General features: G+C 41.9%; 1 protein-coding gene across 3 annotated transcripts in view; it reads left to right on the plus strand.

Moving 5' to 3' along the window:
- The window catches only part of USP22 (ubiquitin specific peptidase 22), a 51,076-nt gene extending 32,769 nt beyond the window's left edge, over positions 1–18,307 (plus strand). For 2 of the 3 annotated variants that reach the window (XM_026704307.2, XM_087942018.1), the window contains 9 exons: positions 1,481–1,650; positions 3,677–3,824; positions 6,676–6,781; positions 8,027–8,185; positions 10,956–11,082; positions 13,184–13,275; positions 14,433–14,495; positions 15,460–15,609; positions 17,597–18,307. In XM_026704307.2, coding sequence (XP_026560092.1) covers positions 1,481–1,650; positions 3,677–3,824; positions 6,676–6,781; positions 8,027–8,185; positions 10,956–11,082; positions 13,184–13,275; positions 14,433–14,495; positions 15,460–15,609; positions 17,597–17,639 — 1,058 coding nt within the window. In that variant the 3' untranslated portion in view covers positions 17,640–18,307. The remainder of the gene's footprint in view (positions 1–1,480; positions 1,651–3,676; positions 3,825–6,675; positions 6,782–8,026; positions 8,186–10,955; positions 11,083–13,183; positions 13,276–14,432; positions 14,496–15,459; positions 15,610–17,596) is intronic. The other variant, XM_026704309.2, reaches the window with a different exon arrangement.
- Positions 18,308–20,079: the final 1,772 nt, after the last annotated feature.

Below are 20,079 nucleotides of genomic sequence, written 5' to 3' on the forward strand. Positions count from 1 at the left end.
CTTGTGTCTTATCTTGTGTAAGGTATTTTGAATTGCTTCTTATTTTGGAATTTGGACTAGTGAGATAAAGATATATTTTTTGCTTACAACACAGGGTTTCTTGATTTCTGCCTCTGTACAATTAGCCCACAAATGCATAATATATCATGTCTGGTGCTGCACACTTTCTAAATATGATAGATTCCATTCAAGTGTTAAAAGGCATTCTAAAAGGCATTTAATATTTACCCTGCAGATTGTAATAAAAATGAAACGCTTAGACAAAAGTTAAGCAAAGCAATTCCTTGTTGAAAATAAGAGGTACCTTGTTGGGCTGATAAGATGATAGTGTTGTGTTAATGCCAGTGATTTTAGGACAGCTTCTGTATCAATACTTAATAGGCTGTCCAGTATAGTGATTCACTGTTCTTAGTCTGCAGCAGTATCCTAGCAACAGAAACACATACCTGCTTGGGAAAGGAAGATGAAAGGCTTTTCAGAAATATTTCTGCATATTATACAAGGCCATTTAATATTATGAGCCATCTCAGAATTTTAGTTGTATTGCTTTGGAGAGGTAAGAATTTGCCAATCTTCAAGCTGGTCATCTACATCCACTAATATCCTGATTTAGTGTTTCCTGTTTCCTGTTGTTTTAAGGAGAGAATTTCAGCTGTTAAGTTCAAATATTTTGTTACTTTCCTGCTTTCAGCTGAAGTTTCTTTACTTTCATTTCCAGAACAAACGTGAATTTATATTTTGTTCCTCCAGTCAATGCTTTAAAACCACCCTTCATCAATCTTCTAGATATGTAGGGTTCCAATTCCCAGAAACCCCACCAGCATTAGGGATCTTGGATGAAAATACTTATGAAAATGAATATGCTGAAAGCTCTTTTCAATTTTGTTGATGTTCTGCAGTTTTCATGTTTTTATGTATTACTTAACGGGGAGAGAAAAAAAACCAAATGTTGGCTTATAACTGCTATAGCTTCTTACCAAGATGTGGCTATTGTGATGGGAATTGTGGGTGAACAGTGGCTAGAGACCAAGGATTGAGGGCCACAGTACAAGCTTTGATCTCCTCTCTAGTGTGCAAATACAGACTGCCAAGCGTAGCTTTCTGCAGCATTTTTAGAGGGCTCAAGTCTTCAGTATCTCATAGTGGTAAAGGTTTAAGAAGCTGTAGTTTTAAACATGGTATGGTGAGCCCTAGGTGCTTTGCTCAGCAGGGAAAGTAAATTCTTTTAACATATGAGATGCCTGCATTATTTTGAGGGGGTGGGATCACAATACCTAATCACGTTGCCAGATGTATTTAAGCCATTTGGTTATTATAACATTTAAAAGCTAAATAGGAGGAGAACAAAATACAAAAGAAATAATAATTATGATCATAAATTGGTTTTGCTATGATTGAAAGTTTGAGCTGAGCTGACCTCCAGTTGTGTTTAAGCTGAACCACAGTCCCCTTGTCCTCTTTTTGTTTCCTTTTGAAACAGGTCTGCGGGGGCTAATTAATCTTGGGAACACATGTTTTATGAACTGTATTGTCCAAGCACTTACTCACACTCCACTGCTGCGAGATTTCTTCCTCTCCGACAGACACAAATGTGAAATGCAAAGCCCCAGCTCATGTCTGGTCTGTGAAATGTCTACGCTTTTTCAGGAGGTAAGTTGCCCCTTTTCGCCGTTGTTCAGAATGTCACACTTTCATCTTTGCGATGGGTAAGAGGCAACCAGAGATCGCTCTACTCAGTATTTTAGGCTTCCTTCCATTTCCTCTTTCATACGCTCCCATTTGCAAGGTGCCAATTGACGACAGAACGGTCGCCCATAATTTGCTCTTATCGGTTTAAAGTAATCATGGATGCAACTTGCTGTTGGCAGATGGGTTTGAAAACAGTATGGTCAGCTGATTCTGATTGGTTATAACACAGTGTTGTGGCCCGTTGGCTGCCAGCAGAGCTACCAACAGAGCAGGGGTGGGATTCTGCCGATTCGGCCCAGTTCGACAGAACAGGTAGCTCCAAAGATCACCTGGGAGCAAACCGGTTTGTGCCGATGATCAGCTGCTGGGCCCATACACCCACCCCAGCTCCATATTGACCTTCATTTCCTGCTTTTGATGCTCAGCTGCATCGCGTGGCACAGCAGGTTGCCGCGCATCAGCTGCTGAAGAGACGGAGAGGGCAGGAGAAGGTCAGTAGGAACGCCTCTGCGCGTGCTTGCAAAGTGTGTGTTTGCCATGTGCGCAAAGCACACCCACCAAGCCACACCCACCGAACCAGCGGTAAACCAATTTGAATCCCACCCCTGCAACAGAGTCAGACGAGGTTGGGTCAGAACACACAGGTCAGTGTTAACTCTTAGCAACTACACAGATAGGTTTTCTCCACGACAGTCCTTCCCTAGCGTGATCTCACGATGTTGTGTCCGTTGTCACTGTAACCGAGTCCCTTATCCTCTTGTTCGCTTTTCTTCCACCTCTTCCACCATCAGCACCTTTCCCAGGGCCTTCATATAATTACACGGAGGTCTTCATATAACGTGCGTGCCTTCGTGTTGCCGTCTCTTCTGAACCACCCCATCCAAATTGAATTCAAAGCTTTTCCTAGCCCAACCTACATATAGACCTGTTCTAAAGGCCTTCGAAACTGGGTCAGTTGAAATGCTAAGGGGCTAGAGCTGCACAGACAGCCTAACTTAACAGGAGGCTAAAAAGCCTCCTGTTCAACGTAAAAGGTAGTTTGAGAAAGTTCCTTTAGGTTTTTTTTTTTTATCCTTTTAATGAAACACTGAGGAATACATATCAAGAGGCACAGTGAAGTAATTATGGAAAGTACCACTGGGTAGAGTAATTGGATAATTCCAGAACTAATTGTAAGAAGGGGGAAGTTTTATTGCTGCGGTTCTTTGAATTATAGTGTCACAACTGCTGTATCAGCAGATTTCAGTTGCGTTCAGGCTCTGGTCTCTCTACCATTCCTGTTGGCATCTTAGGATTGTTTATCGATCCTTTGGAATATAAAAGGCATTTGTGCATTGTTGCGTTGCTGCGGTGTTGTTTCAGGCCAGCAAAACTCTAGCACAGCAAGGAGAAGAATTTTCCTCCCAGATGTATAATATGATGTGTGTAAAAATCTGTAAACTTAGGAAAGATGCTCCCTGCCCTTAATTCTAGATGACATACTGGTCTGATACACATATAAAGAGTTTGGATTCGAGGTCCAATAATACACATTATCAGAGAGCCAGTTTGATCTAGTGGTTAAGACACCAAGCTAGAAAACCAGGAGACTGAATTTTAGTCTCGCCTTAGATTTGAAAGCCGTCTGGGGGATGTTGGGCCAACCACCAGGTGAACGTGAGTTCTAGTCCCACCTTAGGCATGAAAGCCAGCTGGGTATCTTTGGGCCAGTCCTCCTCTCTCTCAGCCCAACCCACCTCACAGGGTTGTTGTTGCTACGGGGAAAACAGGAAGAGGAAGGTGTATGATATATGTTCACTGCCTTAAATAACAAAATCAGGATTAAAAAAAAAAATTAGGGAATAATTCTAATCTTTCCACGAAGAATTTTTCTATGTTTGCTGCTAGGGGGAAAGGAAAAAAAAAAAAAAAGCCCGCTGAACCTTTTGTTTCGTTTCCCGTCCTCCCCTCTAACCCTCTCCCCTCCCCATCCCTCTCCCGGGCGCAGTTCTACTCTGGGCACCGATCTCCTCACATTCCATATAGGTTATTGCACCTGGTATGGACACACGCACGGCATTTAGCAGGGTACGAGCAGCAAGACGCCCACGAGTTCCTCATTGCTGCCTTGGATGTGCTGCATCGACACTGCAAAGGTGAGGTTCGTCCCGCTTGTTCCTGCTCCCCGGCGCGTCTCGGCAGCCTTGGGCAGGCGGTCCTCGACTTAACGACCGCAGCCGACGGTTTATGTTGCTAAGGGTGACTTTCACCAAGTGAGTTTTATGGTCCCACTTCACGACTTGCCTCGCCACAGCTGAGGAAGTGAATCACCACGGTTAAATTAGTGACACCGCTGTTCATTGAATCTGGCTCCCTTGTTGGCTTTGCTCGTTGGAAGGGCGCAAAGGGGGATCACACCCCACGCCCCCCCCCCCCCAGGACGCTGCCAGCCCGTCCGTTGCCAAGCATCCGAATGTAAATCACGTGACCATGTCATAAGTGTGGGAAACGGTCATGAGTCACTTTTTGGGTGACTTTGAACCTCAGCGAACTGTTGTAACTCGAGGACTACCTGTACCTAGCCGTGGGATATCAGAAGGAGGTTTCTGCTTTGCTCTTTCTTAAACTGGCTGGAGTCTCTCACTCATTTTTATGGTGGCTTTCTTATATCTTCACTCGTAGCTGGAAAAAAATAAAAATCTGAGGATTTTGAGTTGAGTTAGGTTTTGTAGGTTCCAGCATGAAAAAGGAGGAGTAGATCTACGTACAGGTAGTCCTGTATGGCTTTTGTAACTCCCAAATAAACCTCTTCGAATGTCCTAAATAGGTTTACTGTGGCACAAACTCCTCTGAACTAGCATTGATCCCCTCCTAGAAGTAACGGCTTAATGCCCAGACCTGCAACTGCTCAATCCTTGGGAATTCCTTTTCAGCCCAATTATGCTTTCTTTTTTTTTTTTTTGCTGTTGCTGCTGTGTTGTATATTGACAGGTGCAAGGAGGTGGTAATTTCATTTTGCCAGATGTCACGGGAAGCCCCGTGAGTTTGTCGTACCTCCCAGTGTTGCTGTGAACAAGCTTAACAGAACAGTCTTTAGAGACCCCCCACTCCTCACTGAGCCTAATTGACTTGGGTAATTGAAGAGGGAGAGAGCCTTAACTCTCCTGTGGGTGCAAATGATGGTCTATTAAGGCTATCCAGCAGGGAGGGTTACCTGCAGCCCAGCGAAAATGCGAAGAAGCCATTTGCTAGTTTTTGTGAGCAGAGCAAATAAAAGGAAGAAATGCTTTTACGGGCAAGGGTTAAACCTTTGTCCTTTAAAAAAAAAAGATTCTTTGTTTTGCTTTCTGTATGTACCTTTCTCCCAAAATGACGCAGCAGTATAACTTTTCATGACTTCATAAAAGAAACAGGAAAGGCTGTTTTGTGTGTGTGTGTGTGTGTGTGTCAGTAGTGATTTAATAATGTATCTTTTACTTGGCCAGAAAGTTTAAATCCCAGTTGTTAGACAGTTGTTCCAAATGAGGGGGTGCCCTATTTAATCTCAAAACACCAAGTCAGACTCATGACATGTTGACATTGGCAAGGTGTTAGATTACTTCCATTCATCTCCCTGGGATTTGTTGGTGGTCGAGTGTTCTCCTAGACACGGTTGAGAAAATTCCCACGATGTATAGAATGAATATTTTTAAAAAATATATAAATTTAGTTAATTTTTTCAGTCACATTGAAATAGCTACGTTGTGTGTCAAAATTATGAACTGTTCAACATTTGCGAATGCTGCCTTTCCTACCTTACTTGACTGGTAGTGATTTGCTAGGTAGTGTGAATAATGACATGTGTAATTTTCTTAACAGCAAGAATCATTTTTACTTGGAAAGACTTACGTGTATTACTCAATCCCTCAAAGTGCACTTAAATCAACATTGCCGCTTACTGCCATAGCAGGGCTACCTCTTCTGGAAGTGTCCTTGGGGCAGAGCAAACCAGCCAATTTTCTACTTAATAGTAATATATTATGTTCCCTATGACACAGAGTTACTCATACCTAATTTTGGATCAAGTTCTCTACTTGGTTTGGTCAACCGAGCACAACTTGAAGCAATAAAATAGAAGTAGTGTTTTTCATAGCTGTCATTCCTGATGCACTTCCTTACTCTTGGAACATTATTTTTGTAGATATACCACAAAAAGTAAGTCTTAAGTCTATAGGCAGTCCTTGACTTACGACTACAGTGGGGACCGAAATTTCCATTGCTAAGCAAGGCAGTCGTTAAATGAGCTGCACCCAATTTTATGACCTTTCTTGACACAGTTTTAAGTGAAATATTACAGTTGTTAAGCTAGTAGCACAGGTGTTAAGTGACTCTGACTTCCCCGTTGTTTTTGCTTGTCAGAGGGTCACAAAAGCTGACCAGATGACCCCAGGCCCGTGCAATTGTTATAAATACATGCCACTTGCCAAGTGTCCAAATTTTGATAATGTGACCAGCGGTTATTGAGAAACAATCGTGTCCCTTTTCTTCAGTACCATTGAGGACCCAGATTGTGGGGGTAAGGAGTGGTGTGGTGTTCTAGAGGTGGAGTTCTTGCCTCACAGTTTAGAAGGCTGTGAGTTCGATCCTAGGTAGAGGCAGATATTTCTCTCTCTGGGCACACTGAGAATTTATCTGCTGAACAAAACTCAGCATTGGCAACAGGAAGGGCATCCGGCCATTAAAGCACTCTGCTAGCTCCCTTCAGTTGCCCAGACTCCACCCCGCAAGGGATTATGAGGTGGTTAAAAGAAGATGATTGTCGGGCGCAAGATGCTGACTCTGTAAATCGCTTAGAGAGGGCTCTAAAGCAGTATATAAGTCTAAGGGCTATTGCTGTTGTAACTTTAAATGGTCACTAAACAAAGAATTGCCTGTATATAAAGTGTATAAAGTGCATAGTTCTTTGCACGGCTGCATGCAACTATTCAGAAGGCTTGAAAAACAAAGTGCTTATTTTCTTTTCTTCAGGTGACGATAATGGGAAGAAAGCCAGCAATCCCAACCACTGTAACTGTATCATAGACCAAATCTTCACAGGTGGACTACAGTCTGATGTCACTTGTCAGGTCTGCCAGTGAGTATGATGGACAAGCTCTCTAAAAACGGGCCATCCCTGGAGAATAAAATGGCGATATCTTCCTGGGGTATAGAGAGAGAGAGCCTAGGCAAGAAATGTCAGTGAGAACCTGAATGAAATAGAGAAAAGAATAATAATTGCACAATGAGTAACCTGCTGCTCTTAAATCTGCTTGCATTAAGGAAACCTTTTTTTTTTCTGGTGAAGACATGATGACAATCTTTATAATCAGCTTTTGCTTGATTATAAAGCAAGTGGGCAGCCAATGTGCTTTTTTTTTTAAGGGAGACCTGAGCTGCCAGAACTTAAAACAATTTTGCACTATTAAATTATACAGACTTTTCATTAACTCCTCTTGCTGATTTATAACTGATGGTTGATATTGTTCGTTCCCTAACATCCTGCTCTTGTTCCCTATTCTTAAGATCCCTACTAAAGAAATTTAAAATGTTCTTTGTTGGAAATCGCTTTTGCGAGCACCCCCTAGAGGTGAAGTGCCAATTTTTCTTCCACTTTCACACGTTCATTTTGGACATAGAAGGGTTGCCAGAACGTTTTTCCTCTCAGCGTTTACTCTTGTGAACCTACTATTTTGTAGAGTAATATCACACCATTTTCTGGACCTGTTGATTTGCAGGAATGCCTCCTTAATATTTTGTCCTCTCAATTTTAACAGGTTAAAATGGATGTTACTGATAGAAGAGAATATTTGGAACACAGGGCTGACCCTGTGGAACCCCTGGCTGCTCTCTGAGCTTGGTGGTTTTCTTGCAGCTGTTTCATGACCCAACTAAGTAACTTCATCAGCGCTAGAAGGAAAAGGGTGTGTGTGTGGAGAAGAAGAGGAGGATGGGGTTCTTGGCTTTGGTTGTTTTCTTGCAGGCATTTCATTACCTAACTTGGTAACCTCATCAGTGCTAACAGGGAGTGGCCTTTCATCATCATTGCACGGATGATGTTACCTAGTTGGGTAATGAAACATCTGCAAGAAAACAACCAAACTCAGAGAGCCCCAAGAGCCCCACAGTTGTTGTCCTCCTCCTCCTCCTCCTTTCTCCACTCTGTAAACCCCTCTACCTTCTAGTGCTGAAGTTATTACCTAGTTGAGTAATGATTCGTCTGCAAGAAAACACTAAGCTGAGAGAGGACCAAGGATCCCACAATCACTTCTGTCCAAACTATTGCTTCACGTGATCCCGTGGCTGAGCTCCCTCTCTCTTTTTTTCCTTTTCTTCCCCCCAGCGGTGTGTCCACAACGATAGACCCCTTCTGGGACATCAGTCTGGACTTGCCCGGTTCCTCCACCCCGTTTTGGCCTCTGAGTCCAGGCAGCGATGGCAGTGTGGTGAACGGAGAGAGCCATGTGTCAGGAACCACCACCCTCACAGACTGCTTGCGAAGGTACAGGCTGGCAGACTGACTTTAGAAAGAAGCACTCTTACCTTCCCTCCTGTCTGCAGATGAGCAATTGGCAGGCAGATGGCCCAGGAGCAAAATAACAAAAACCAAATAAACACCACCTCGTCTGCAATTATTTCTGCTGAATCATCGTGCAAGCAACTCAGTTCCCTTGTAGGAAAAAGAGGCCAGGACAAAAATTAAGCATGTAGCATAAACTTGATAGAAGCTGGTAGGTAATCAAGACAAACCCCCCTCAGTTTGGCTTTCCCCATGATAAATTTCAGCACTGTGTATCCTTGATTGTGTTAGACAGTAGACGGTATTGCTTCCTATGTTGCAAAGCAAGGCAAGCTCAGGATGAACATGAACACCTTTGATCTCTCACCTTACAGGCATTTTAAATGACATGTTGGACCTACGGCCTACATATGTGGTATCTCTGTAGATCATAGGTACAGGTTCACAATCCTTGTTTCCCTTAATTCTGGATAGTCTGCCTCTTAACTTCTCCCTCCCTTGCTCAGTGAACAGAAGTGAAGTCTCTTAGAGGTAAGGAAGAGATGTCCAACATAAAAAGAGGAATTGCCAGCCAAAATTGTAAAGCAGGAAACCTCCATTGCTTCACCAGTTTTTGGACCCCCGTTGGTTAGCCTTAGGAAGAAGAAATTCTACTAATGTTTAACAGAATGTTCTGCTAAAATATGATGTGGAATGTATCTTAATACTGAATTCAAGAAAGATCAACAGAGGAACAGTGTCCAGCAGGTTTCATCCTTCTTTCAAAACACAGTAAGCAGACTATTTTTCCGTTCCACCTGATGCAACCATCACTTCACAAAAGATCTGAGAGGTTATAAAATTATCACACAGCCACTTCTCCTTCAGGAAGATTGACAAGAAAAATCTTTGCTGAAGAATTTGTACAACAGTATACAGAAATCCATATGAAGAAGACTGCACAGACTGTCTTGTCTCCAAATGGATAACAGGCGAGCCGAGAGAGAGGCCTCAATGAATTTACATTCCATTTCCTTGCAAGAATGGGTGGTGTTTTTATATCCCTATCTGGGCTTTCCTCTATGCAATTACCCGTAGTTTCAGTAGACTACTGAAAATGTTTCCACGGCTCTTAACTGTTTACCTGTTCACTGTTTAATTGTTTGCCACTTGTTTACTTGCTTTGGGGTCAGTTTAATGGAGATACTCATGGGGATATTTTTCTTTACTCACTGAATCACCGCACTGTGATTAGGACATTGAGACTAAATTATTTAGGATTATAGATTGGTTCCTCCCCCTAAAATTCTTCCATTTTGTTGGAATCTGGAAAGCAATTTCAGAATAATGCTAACCAGATCCATTCAGCTATCACTATTATAGTAATTAAGATCATAGGAACAGCCCTACTGGATCAAACTTCCATCTAATCCCATAACTATTCACTGGTACATATTTTGGTGGCCACCATCCTAAACAAATTCTGGAATTCACCTTTCAACTTCCTGTAACATGGAAGTACTATACAGTAACAATGCCAGTAGAACTATGCTTTTTTCTTATTACTTCTTACTATATAGGGTTTATTTGTTACCTTAACACCAAAGCCAATTATACAACGTCTTGCTTTTTAAGCAATTCTGCTGCATTCATCAAGCAGGAAATTTCAGAAGAATCTCACATTCCAAGTTGGTTTTGGCCCTCCATAGATTTTAGGTGGGGTGTTTTTTTCAAGTCAAAAGTAAATGATGGCTAATCCGGAGCTGTTTTAGTTTTAGGCAAGATTGGAAGAGAAATGATGCAAATATGAAAACCTTGAGGCTTCTGGATTCCAGCTGTCTTTAGCTGTAACCACTACAGCCAGCAGCCGCAGTTGCTAAAAGATATAATTCATTTAGAAGTTCTGTACCCTTCTTGTAGAGACTTGAGGATTAGTTTTGTGTAGTGAGTGTCTCTCAAATTGCTAGTTTGCCATGGCTGTTCCATGCGAAGAATTCATTGTACGTAGAAGGCCTATTACCAAATGATCTTCATGGATGGAGGATACTTATTTCTGTGGAAGAAGGTTCAGTGTTGGTCTTATGTGCTGCCTCAGTACAGAATTCAGATGTATTATTTCAATAAGAAAGGTCTGGATCATTACCTCAACGATTCCAAGGTTTGCATATTCCCTTTTTAACCAGTTGATCTCTTTGAGTCTGGAAGGTAAGGATGGCAATTATAAAAATGTGTATTTAGATTTCACTCAAGGTAATTTCCAGATTTGTGAAGGTATGTTGTATTTTGGCTATGTGAAAAAAACTTTAATCTGTTCTCACAAATGCCTCAATTGTGTATGTTTAAGCAAATGCAGAACATTGGCCTATTCACCTAATCAAAGCTTTAAATCCTGTTTTTGTTTGGTCTGTGGTGATCTCTTCGTATTAGCCTTTTGTGATAGATTGGCTTCTGAGCCAACTTTATTTTTATTGTCATATTTTTCAGGTAAGCTTGGCTTTAAGAACATAAACATTGTGGAAAATTTCTGAAGGGATATTTTAAAACCAGTTGTATAGGTTGCGTATAATTTATATTTTTATGTTTTTTAAAAAATCAAGAAACATAATAGTAAAGGATTTGAAATGAATGAAAACTCTGAGGAAGCTAGTATTCTACATGTAAAACCTGTAGAAGATTGTACCTGAGGGTAAAAGATACTAAATGGAAATTTAGAGTGAAATAGTGTTTTACTTGTGCTGGTTATCCATTCTGTTTTAAACGTATTTTTTTTCAGGTTTACAAGGCCAGAACATCTAGGAAGCAGTGCCAAAATCAAATGTAGTGGTTGCCACAGCTACCAAGAATCTACCAAACAGCTCACTATGAAGAAACTACCCATTGTGGCTTGTTTTCATCTCAAAGTGAGTTTGCTAAATGATGATGATGAAAGTGGCTCTTCCTCCATGGACTTGGTTGATTTTCTTTATTTTGTGGGTTTTATCTTAAATCTCACTGTAGACTGAATCTCGGTTTTGAACTGAGCATGTGCACTTGAGAATTGGGAACACACCTTGTGACTGTTGGATGACATATTTCTAGATATCTAGAGTTTAACATTTTGCAGACTCAGTCCCCAAAGTGCCTTTTCCAAAGGGCAAGTGGACTTCCTTGGTTTTCTTTTCTTCTTTGAAAACGTTTTGCTTTCAGTCCAAGAAGCTTCTTCAGTTCTGAAGGAGAAGATTCTTGGATGAGAAGCGAAAGGTTTTCAAAGGAAAAAAAAAACCCAAGAAAGTCCAGTTGTCTTTTGGAAAAAGCACCTTTGGTTCAACCATGACCTGGAGGATTGAGAATCTCCATAGACATTGCAGATCCAGCACTCTGATCCACAAAGCTGTATGTTGCTTTGCCGAACTTAAAACTTTCAGCCTTGATTCAATAACTGTCCAGAAGAATTGCTTTAGAGAATACTAGCATAGTTCAGAGGAATTGGGGTTTTTTGCTATTAAACTATTTGCCCTTCCATTTGTGTAACAATCTAGCCGACCCATACAGTTTGATGCTTATGAGAATATCTGTTCAATTGAAGCATACTTCCAAATGATTGCCACTATACGTTTCCAAAACATTCTAATTATAACTACAATAGAGCTTCAACAGGCCAAACTACAGCATTTAAAAGATTTTGTCAGGGTTACCAACCAGTGGTTCCTGAAGATTAATATTTTATGAAACTTAAAGGAGAATATTTGTAGGGTTGACATGAGGGGGTCCTTGGTGCTCTCAGACAAATCAGTCATCAATAGACATACAAGTCTGTAGACTATGCAAAAGGGACCATCAACCCAGCCCAAAAAAGAACAAAAGGACTCAAGCACCTCAGCACCTGAAGGTTAACTTCAGGCCAACAGCCAAGTAAACAATACCTTAATCAAGAAACTGCCAAAGAGCCAACAGTAAAGAGCTCAACCAAAGAATCTCTTAAGACCACCCCCACCAATACTGACAGACCAAGCCACCACAATTTAAACTGACAACAAACTGCACTCCTTACTAGGGGTGGCACTGATGATGTTACCTAGTTTGAGGGGAGACCCACATAGAACTAGCTCTTACAACCCACCTTTCCTGCAAGAAAACAGGCAAGCTCAGAGAGCACCAAGGACTCCTCAGGGTTGAGTTGATCATCATATTCCACAGCAGAGAAATACAAATAGCCATACGTAGTGTATCCAAATGTCTAGATTTCATAAAAGCGAACACAGAGAAGGTTATTTTGGAAACAGGCAGCGATTGTATTGAATGTCAAAGGGTGATTTCTTGCTATGAATTGCCCTGTCCTCCTATCTGTCCAGAATTAAGATTTTAATATTTAATGCCTCAAAACAGCGTTCAAATGCCAGCGAACTAATATTGCTAAATTCCGGCAGCTGAAGTAATGGATAGGGGGCTGTGCGTTATTTATAGCCGAACTGTTATCAGAGTAATGATGAAGAGCTGTATCTTCTGACAATGTTAATAATGTAATATGGCAAACAAACAAAAATGTGAAAGGCTATCTTGTCTATGTAATTTCTTTTCTCGTGCGTGGAAAATAGCCTGGTCTGTTGCTAGGGAATTGTTGTGTTCCTGAAATTGGAGTACAATTACCTACAAAGGTAAATAGGACAGGAGTTTTTAGAAATTTGGAGAAAGGCTCCCTTTTGGAAGAAGAGTTCATTAATCTTTCTGCCCCCTGTTCACATCCGCTTGTAGCATTTTATTTGGATGATGATGAAAGCATGGAGCTTATCACATTTCCCATTGTCTCTGAAATTAATCTTTTCCAGCCACTTGTGTCTTGGCAGTGTGAGATACCTAGAATATTATTTGTCTTCCTTTATAAATCACAGCATACCTCAGTGCTACAAAGGAGGTTTCAGGCTGAATCCATGCCTAAAAATCCTAGAATGCCTCAAGAATGATAAAGAATTGTTTTTAAAACATTTTAAATCTGATCGTCTATCTATCCATTTTTTTATCTAGCGGTTTGAACACTCAGCCAAACTGAGACGGAAGATCACTACGTATGTCTCCTTTCCACTAGAGCTGGACATGACGCCTTTCATGGCCTCTAGGTATGCACTGGAAACCTCTTCTTGCGAGAAACCCTCCATGTCTTAGACAGCATATAAAGGGCAGAGAAATTGTCTAGTTCAGCTTGTAGGTAGGGACTACAACTGGGTGTTCTTTTCACTGGTTCCGCTGGCATGGATTTCAGAATTGAAATTAAGCAGGAGTATCTTGAGTGAAAAGAGAGTGATTCCACCTTCCTCCCTCTAAGGTGCATAGAGCCATGGTGGCGCAGTGGTGAGAATGCAGTCTTGCAGATTAATTCACTGCTCACTGCCAGGAATTCGATCCTGACCAGCTCAAAGTTGACTCAGCCTTCCATCCTTCTGAGGTCGGTAAAATGAGGAGCCAGATTGTTGGGGGCAAGAGGCTGACTCTGTAAACCGCTTAGGGAGGGTTGTAAAAGCACCGTGAAGCGGTATATAAGTCTAAGGGCAATTGCTATTATCATTCCTTTAATTGTTTTATATGTATACTTGCTTTTCATTTAACTAATCAATTTCCTTTGATTTGATTATTATGCCGAGAAGAAAAACGGCAAGTTTATTGCCTGACTGATCACTGATACAAGACAAGTATAAAAGATGCACGCTCACATTTTAAAACTTTTGGCTGTGATAATAAAGGCAGGATTTTTTCCCCCTTAAACAGTCAGTCAAAAGTTCTCCAGAATTGTCCTGCCAGCATGACTTTTTGTCCCAGGAAATGCTGAGATTTGAAATGGACCTTTCAAGAAGTGTCCAAGTTGGAAAAATTGCAATTGGGGGATGGGGGAGAGGACCTTTGAAGATACGTTTACGGAGCAGTAAATTTATCTTTCTCCTCTTTGGAGAAGGACTTCCAGAAAACTACAAAGTATCGCTGCATGTAAAGCATTCAGAACTCACCCTGTCAATGGCCTTAAAGGCTCAAACTAGTCATTTAAATCTCCTGCTTTGTGGCTTTGGTGTTTTGCTGGTTTTCTTCATGCCAGGGGTAAGTTATGTCAGTGTTGTCTCTTTATTTAAACACTTGTTCCTCCTCTTCAGGAAGAATGTCGAGAAAATAAGGAGATCTCTTCAGATTTTAAATGTCTGTTAACTAAAGGGGCGATTTGATAACCCGCTGTCTTTTTAAATGACATTGAACATGGTGTTTTTTTGTTTGTTTGTTTTTATTGTAGTAAAGAGAGCAGAATGAATGGGCAGTACCAGCAACCAGCAGATAGTCTAAACAGTGATAATAAGTAGGTGGCTTTGTCTTCTGTGCTTCTTGGTCTCAGATACGTCCCTTAAAACAGTATAAAAAGCTGCCTAGCAGAGTTCAGTAGCCTGTTTTTTTTGAGCACTTTGTATTCTAAACTAATTCTGGGGGGGGAAAAAAGCCCAGGAACAAAAGGCTGTTTTTTCAAACAGTGACTTTTCCATTCCACTTCTCTCCACCGTCCCCCTGAGCCTTCCTTCTATCTTCTAAAGACTCACTACTCCACAAATTTTACCTACTCATTTGTCCAGTTGAGGTAGTCACTGGTCTAGTAAGGCCCACCCAGACTCTGTAGAGAGGGTGGAACCCAAATATGTATGATAAATAAAATCTTAACACATCTGACGTTTTGACAGCTTGGATTGGCATTGATAGTTAGAGTAATATGTATAAACACTGCTGATGTTTTTCAGAAATACTAGTTAACACAGGTAATCCTCGACTTACATCAGTTCATTTAGGGACCGGTTGAAGCTATAAAGGCACTGAAAAAAGTGACTTACGACCATTTTTCAAACTTACGACCGTTGCAGCATTACTATAGTTACATGGTCAAAATTTCAGATGCTTGGCAACTAATTCATATTTATGACAGTTGCAGTGTCCCGGAGGGTCATATCTCTTGTGACCTTCTGACAAGTAAAGTCGTTGGGGAATCCAGGTTCACTTAATCACCGTGTGACTAACTTATGCAGTGCTTCACTTGACGACTGGGGCAAGAGAAGCTGTAAAACGGAGCAAAATTCACTTAACAACTTAGCAGCACCTATTTTGGGGCTCAATTGTGCTCGTACGTTGAGGATAACTTGTAGCATGTGGAAGCTCCACGTCGGATGGCCCAGCTTACATACAACCACATATTAGCAAAACGTTGATTATTGAAGGGGCTAAAAGTTCTATGTTGTAAAAAATCAAGCTGTTTTCTCTTTGCTTGTTTATTCCGACAGGTATTCCTTGTTCGCAGTAGTTAACCATCAAGGAACCCTGGAGAGTGGGCATTATACCAGTTTTATTCGGCAACACAGAGACCAATGGTTCAAATGTGACGATGCCATAATTACCAAGGCTAGCATTAAGGACGTACTAGACAGTGAAGGGTATGTCAAACTCCCCTTAAGCGCCAAATGCCAGTTTTGCTCTCTACCGTGTCAGTGAAATAGAAAAGAGGAGCCAAATTAGAGGGAATGTGTGAAAATAAAATTCTGCTTTGATCTGGAGGATTATTGTGGGATTATCTCCAAGCCAGTGGGGATAATATATTTTTAAAAAACGACCTATGTTTTTGGAGTGGCCTCAAAAGAGACGGGGTGGCACGTTACTCCAAACCAACGTTTTTCAACTCTGGCCACTTTTAAGACGTGCGGACTTCAACTCCCAGGCTTCCCCAGCCAGCACAGCTGTATTCCCATAATCCTACGGCTGGCTGGGGAATTCTGGGAGTTGAAGTCCGCACGTCTTAAAAGTGGCCAAAGTTGAGAAATGCTGCTCTAAAACAAGCGCCAACCCTCTTGCACTCAGGTTTTGCTTTCAAAAGTTCAGTTCTGCAGCCTGCATCAATTATGCAAGGGAACTCTTTTCTTTTGGCCTGACTCACCCGTTTTTGCTGCTTTTCTGGTTTCCCTGGCATGGGAGGGATGCAAAAATGTTATTCCACTTTCTCCGTTTGCTTCTGGGATTCTCACCGAGATTTCGTGTTACCATACCAGGAAAGGGAAATTTTAGTTGTTGGTTTTTGTTTCACAAAATGGGAGAGTCTGTGAAAGCTGATTTCCCTCCTTGGGTTACCTTTGCACAGAATTGTGTGATCTGCGTAATAGCACCATCTAAAGGTGCCAGAGATACAAACCTTATATTCCTAGTACTCCTTACATAGTCCTTGACTTACAACCATTTCTTTAGTGACTGTTCAAAGTTACAATGGCACTGATAAAAAGTGGCTTTTGACGGCTTTTCACACTTATGACCATTGCAGTATCCTCCATGGTCAGGTGATCAGTATTAGGACACGTGGCAGGTGCTTCATATTTATGACGGTTGCCTTGTCCTGGGTCATGCAATCCCCTTTTGCAACCTTTCTGGTAAGCCAGGTCAATGGGGAAGCCAGGTTCACTTAACAACTGCAGTGATTCACTTAACAATTTTGGTAAGAAACGTCATAAAACAGGCCAAAACTCACCCTAACAACTGTTTTAGCAATGGAAATGTTGGGCTCCATTGTGGTCATAAGTCAAGGACTACCTGTATTGCCAAGGAATGCCTATATTCATAGGTCATTTTTTTTTCCACCTGTATTTCCTTCCTTTATGATGTTCTCTGCTGCATGGAGGATGGGAGACCACCCACCCCCCACCCCTTCCTGAAAGATAGGGAATGGGACTATTGGAATGGAATGAGCAGACTGTTGTCTACAGAACATTGTCATAATCCGACTGACATTTCAGGCGTCTTAAGAATTTGTTCGTAATTAGAATGTATACCCTGCGCTTCTCTTGGGGAAAGCAGCAATCTTCTTCCGCCCTCCTTCCTCAAAAGTAAAACTTTGGGGTCCCGTATTTTAATCCAGGGTCCTTCCTTCCTTCCTTCCTTCCTTCCTTCCTTCCTTCCTTCCTTCCTTCCTTCCTTCCTACCTACCTACCTACCTACCTACCTACCTACCTAGGGATGTTTGGGAATTGCTGGGGCAGACCTTCTAAACTTCTAAAACTGCCGAAGCTCCTTGTTCTAATCGGAAGCCCCCTTTTGACACGAGGCCCCCAACGTTGGCAGAATCTCCCCATTCTTGCCGCTTTGAGTTTGGTCTCGAGGTATGGGATTCAGCCTCAGCCCTGTGTCGCTGTCAATCCCTCAGCAGCCGGGGCATATCCTCTGATGAGTCACCGGCCTTGAATTATTTAGACTCTCACCACATGTGCTGGGAACAAAAAACCTTCCCTGAAATTGTCCTCCCCTTATTAAAAAAACAACAACAGCAACCCCAAATCCCTCCTGCTTTTAACAGGGATGTGGGGAGGAGCCAGATCTCATGCCGAGAGGCCTACATCGACGTAGCTCTTGCAACCCACCTTTCTTCTCCTTCTTCCGCAGATACTTGCTGTTCTATCACAAACAGTTCCTGGAGTACGAGTAGCCCTGCTCAGCAGCCGACGCGACAAGGAAAGGACAGGAAGCGAAAGGAGGGGTAGACTTCCGATAAAACACACAACACTACCTGAAAATGAAAAACGACACCCATTCGACACCTGGCCCCGAGCTGCGACAGGACCTGCTCGCCGGTTGGCTCACCGCCTAGAGGAGTTTAAAAATAATAATAATAATAATAATGGAATAAAATAAACGAACTCTCTTCCTCGGGTTTGCGGTCCTGCAAGAAGGACAGAAGGAGGAGGGGGGAACCTAACCAGAGGCTGCCGTCAGTGACTTTGAGCGAAGACATAGAATAGCGCGAAGGTTGCCCTCGACAGGGACATAGAGGGGAGCCGAGGAGTCCCGCCGTTCCTCCGAGGCGTGCGTGGGAAGGCCGGGGGCGTGTGTGTATGTGCTCTCATCTCCATCCAAGCATCTTCTCCATTGGTGCTTCAGCTCCAACTGACCAATCATATGACAGTTAATTAAAACAAAAAACAAAAAAATTTACCCCGAGCCCCCATTTTTTTTTTTTTTTAAATCATCATCGCCCCATGGGTTTGAAAGCAGTCAAAAATGGAGGAGAGTTGGGGACGCCACGACGAGATGGACTTTACGAGTACCTTTTTATTTGTGAATTTTAGTTATTAAATAAATACAGTATGAAATGATTAGGCTGTTTTTGTTTTTCGGAAAAGCCATTACCAGAGGCCAGATTGACGGGACCGGCGTGCTGGCGAAGGTAACCAAAACCTGCCTCTTTTAAGTCACGGCACAGGTAATTTTTTTTTGGGGGAATGTTATTTTTGGAACAGGCTAGGTTTCTGTTTGAGCCCCCTCCCCCCCTCATTTTGTTTTCTATACATTGCTATTTTATTAATTTCTCGCCCCACTTCACCCCCCCCCCACCCCTTTACACATGTACTTTTGTTCGTTTTCCGCCCATAAGAATGAAATTCATAATTGCAACCATCAGTAAAATGAATGAATTGGCATGTTTATACTGTAAAAAAAAAAGTAGTCTTGATTATTTTTTTGTGGTTGGGGGAGCGGGTGGGTGGTTTGGATGTCAATAAGGCTGATCTCTGGGGTGGAGGGGCTTGTTGGGGGGCGATTGTTTTCCCCATCTTCCCTTTCCAAAGAAATATTGCCCTCCTGAGACCCTTGGCGTTGAGAAACGTGCCATCTGCCACTTTTGAGGGCTGGGTGCTGTTTTTTGAAACCAGACTCTTCCTAAGCAAAAGACTTCCTACCAACTCTGCTTTTATTGGTCTCTTAGTTCTCTCTCTCCCATTCATCTCTCCCTCTCTCTGTATACAAAGCCTTCTGGCTTTGTCCTTTCTTCCTGGAAAATGGGAGCATGTTTGCTTTTGTTTTTTGTTTGTCAGAAATACATTTATTTTCTCACTTTCTCTCTCCCCTCTGCTGTCTAGAGACGGCCAAAGCCCATATGGGCTGTATATTTTATCAAGAGGCGGGGGCCACGCTTTATTTGTCACTCACGAAGAAAATTGCTTCTTTGCCTTGTTAAAAAGAAGAAAAATAAATAAATAAAACCCCCTTCAGGCTGCACCACTTAACGTGTGTGCGGCCAATAACCGCAGGGAAGTGGTTTTGTCACACCTCTTTTATCTGTACAAAACAAGTTTACCTTTCTGTGTGGAGGAAGGACATGAAGAATTAAAAGATCCACCCGTGACTTGAATACCAGCTGGATTTCTGCTCAGCTAACAAAAGCTGCCTTTTAATATCTATATATCTCTATCTATCTATCTATCTATCTATCTATCTATCTATCTATCTATCTATCTATCTATCTATCTATCTATCTATCTATCTATCTATCTATCTATCTATCTGTCTGTCTGTCTGTCTGTCTGTCTGTCTTTCTATCTATCTATCTATCTATCTATCTATCTATCTATCTATCTATCTATCTATCTATCTATCTATCTATCTATCTATCTATCTATCCTCTGCCTTTAAACTAAGCAAGTCTCACCGCTTTTTCAAAGCTCCTTATGTCCTAGGAGTCTACTGGGTATTCTAGAGATGGCCGACCCAGTCTGGTAATTTTCCACCAGTTAAAGAGTCAAGAGAATATACTGATTTTGAGACAATTCATAACGTGCAGAATTTAACCCTTGTCAAAACATTTGTCTGGTTGCAGAGAGCTCAACTTGGGCTTCCTGTAGGCTGTTCAGAGGCCTTTAGATGTCCCCCTGCCATTCAAGGCAGACACTGCTTAAGGTTCATTATTTTTTAGCATAAAAACAAGGATATAACGGTGAACAGTGTTTAGTGACCGTTCAAAGTTACAACGGCACTGAAAAAAGTGACGCCTGTTTTGACCACGTGATCAAAATTCAGGCGCTTGGCAACTGACCTGTATTTATGACCATTGCTGCATCCCAGAGTCATGTGAGCACTTTTTGTAATCTGAC

This window comes from Pseudonaja textilis, chromosome 14 (assembly GCF_049901715.1).
Source record: "Pseudonaja textilis isolate UNSWEBS1 chromosome 14, rPseTex1.2, whole genome shotgun sequence".
NCBI classification, from domain to species: Eukaryota; Metazoa; Chordata; class Lepidosauria; order Squamata; family Elapidae; genus Pseudonaja; species Pseudonaja textilis.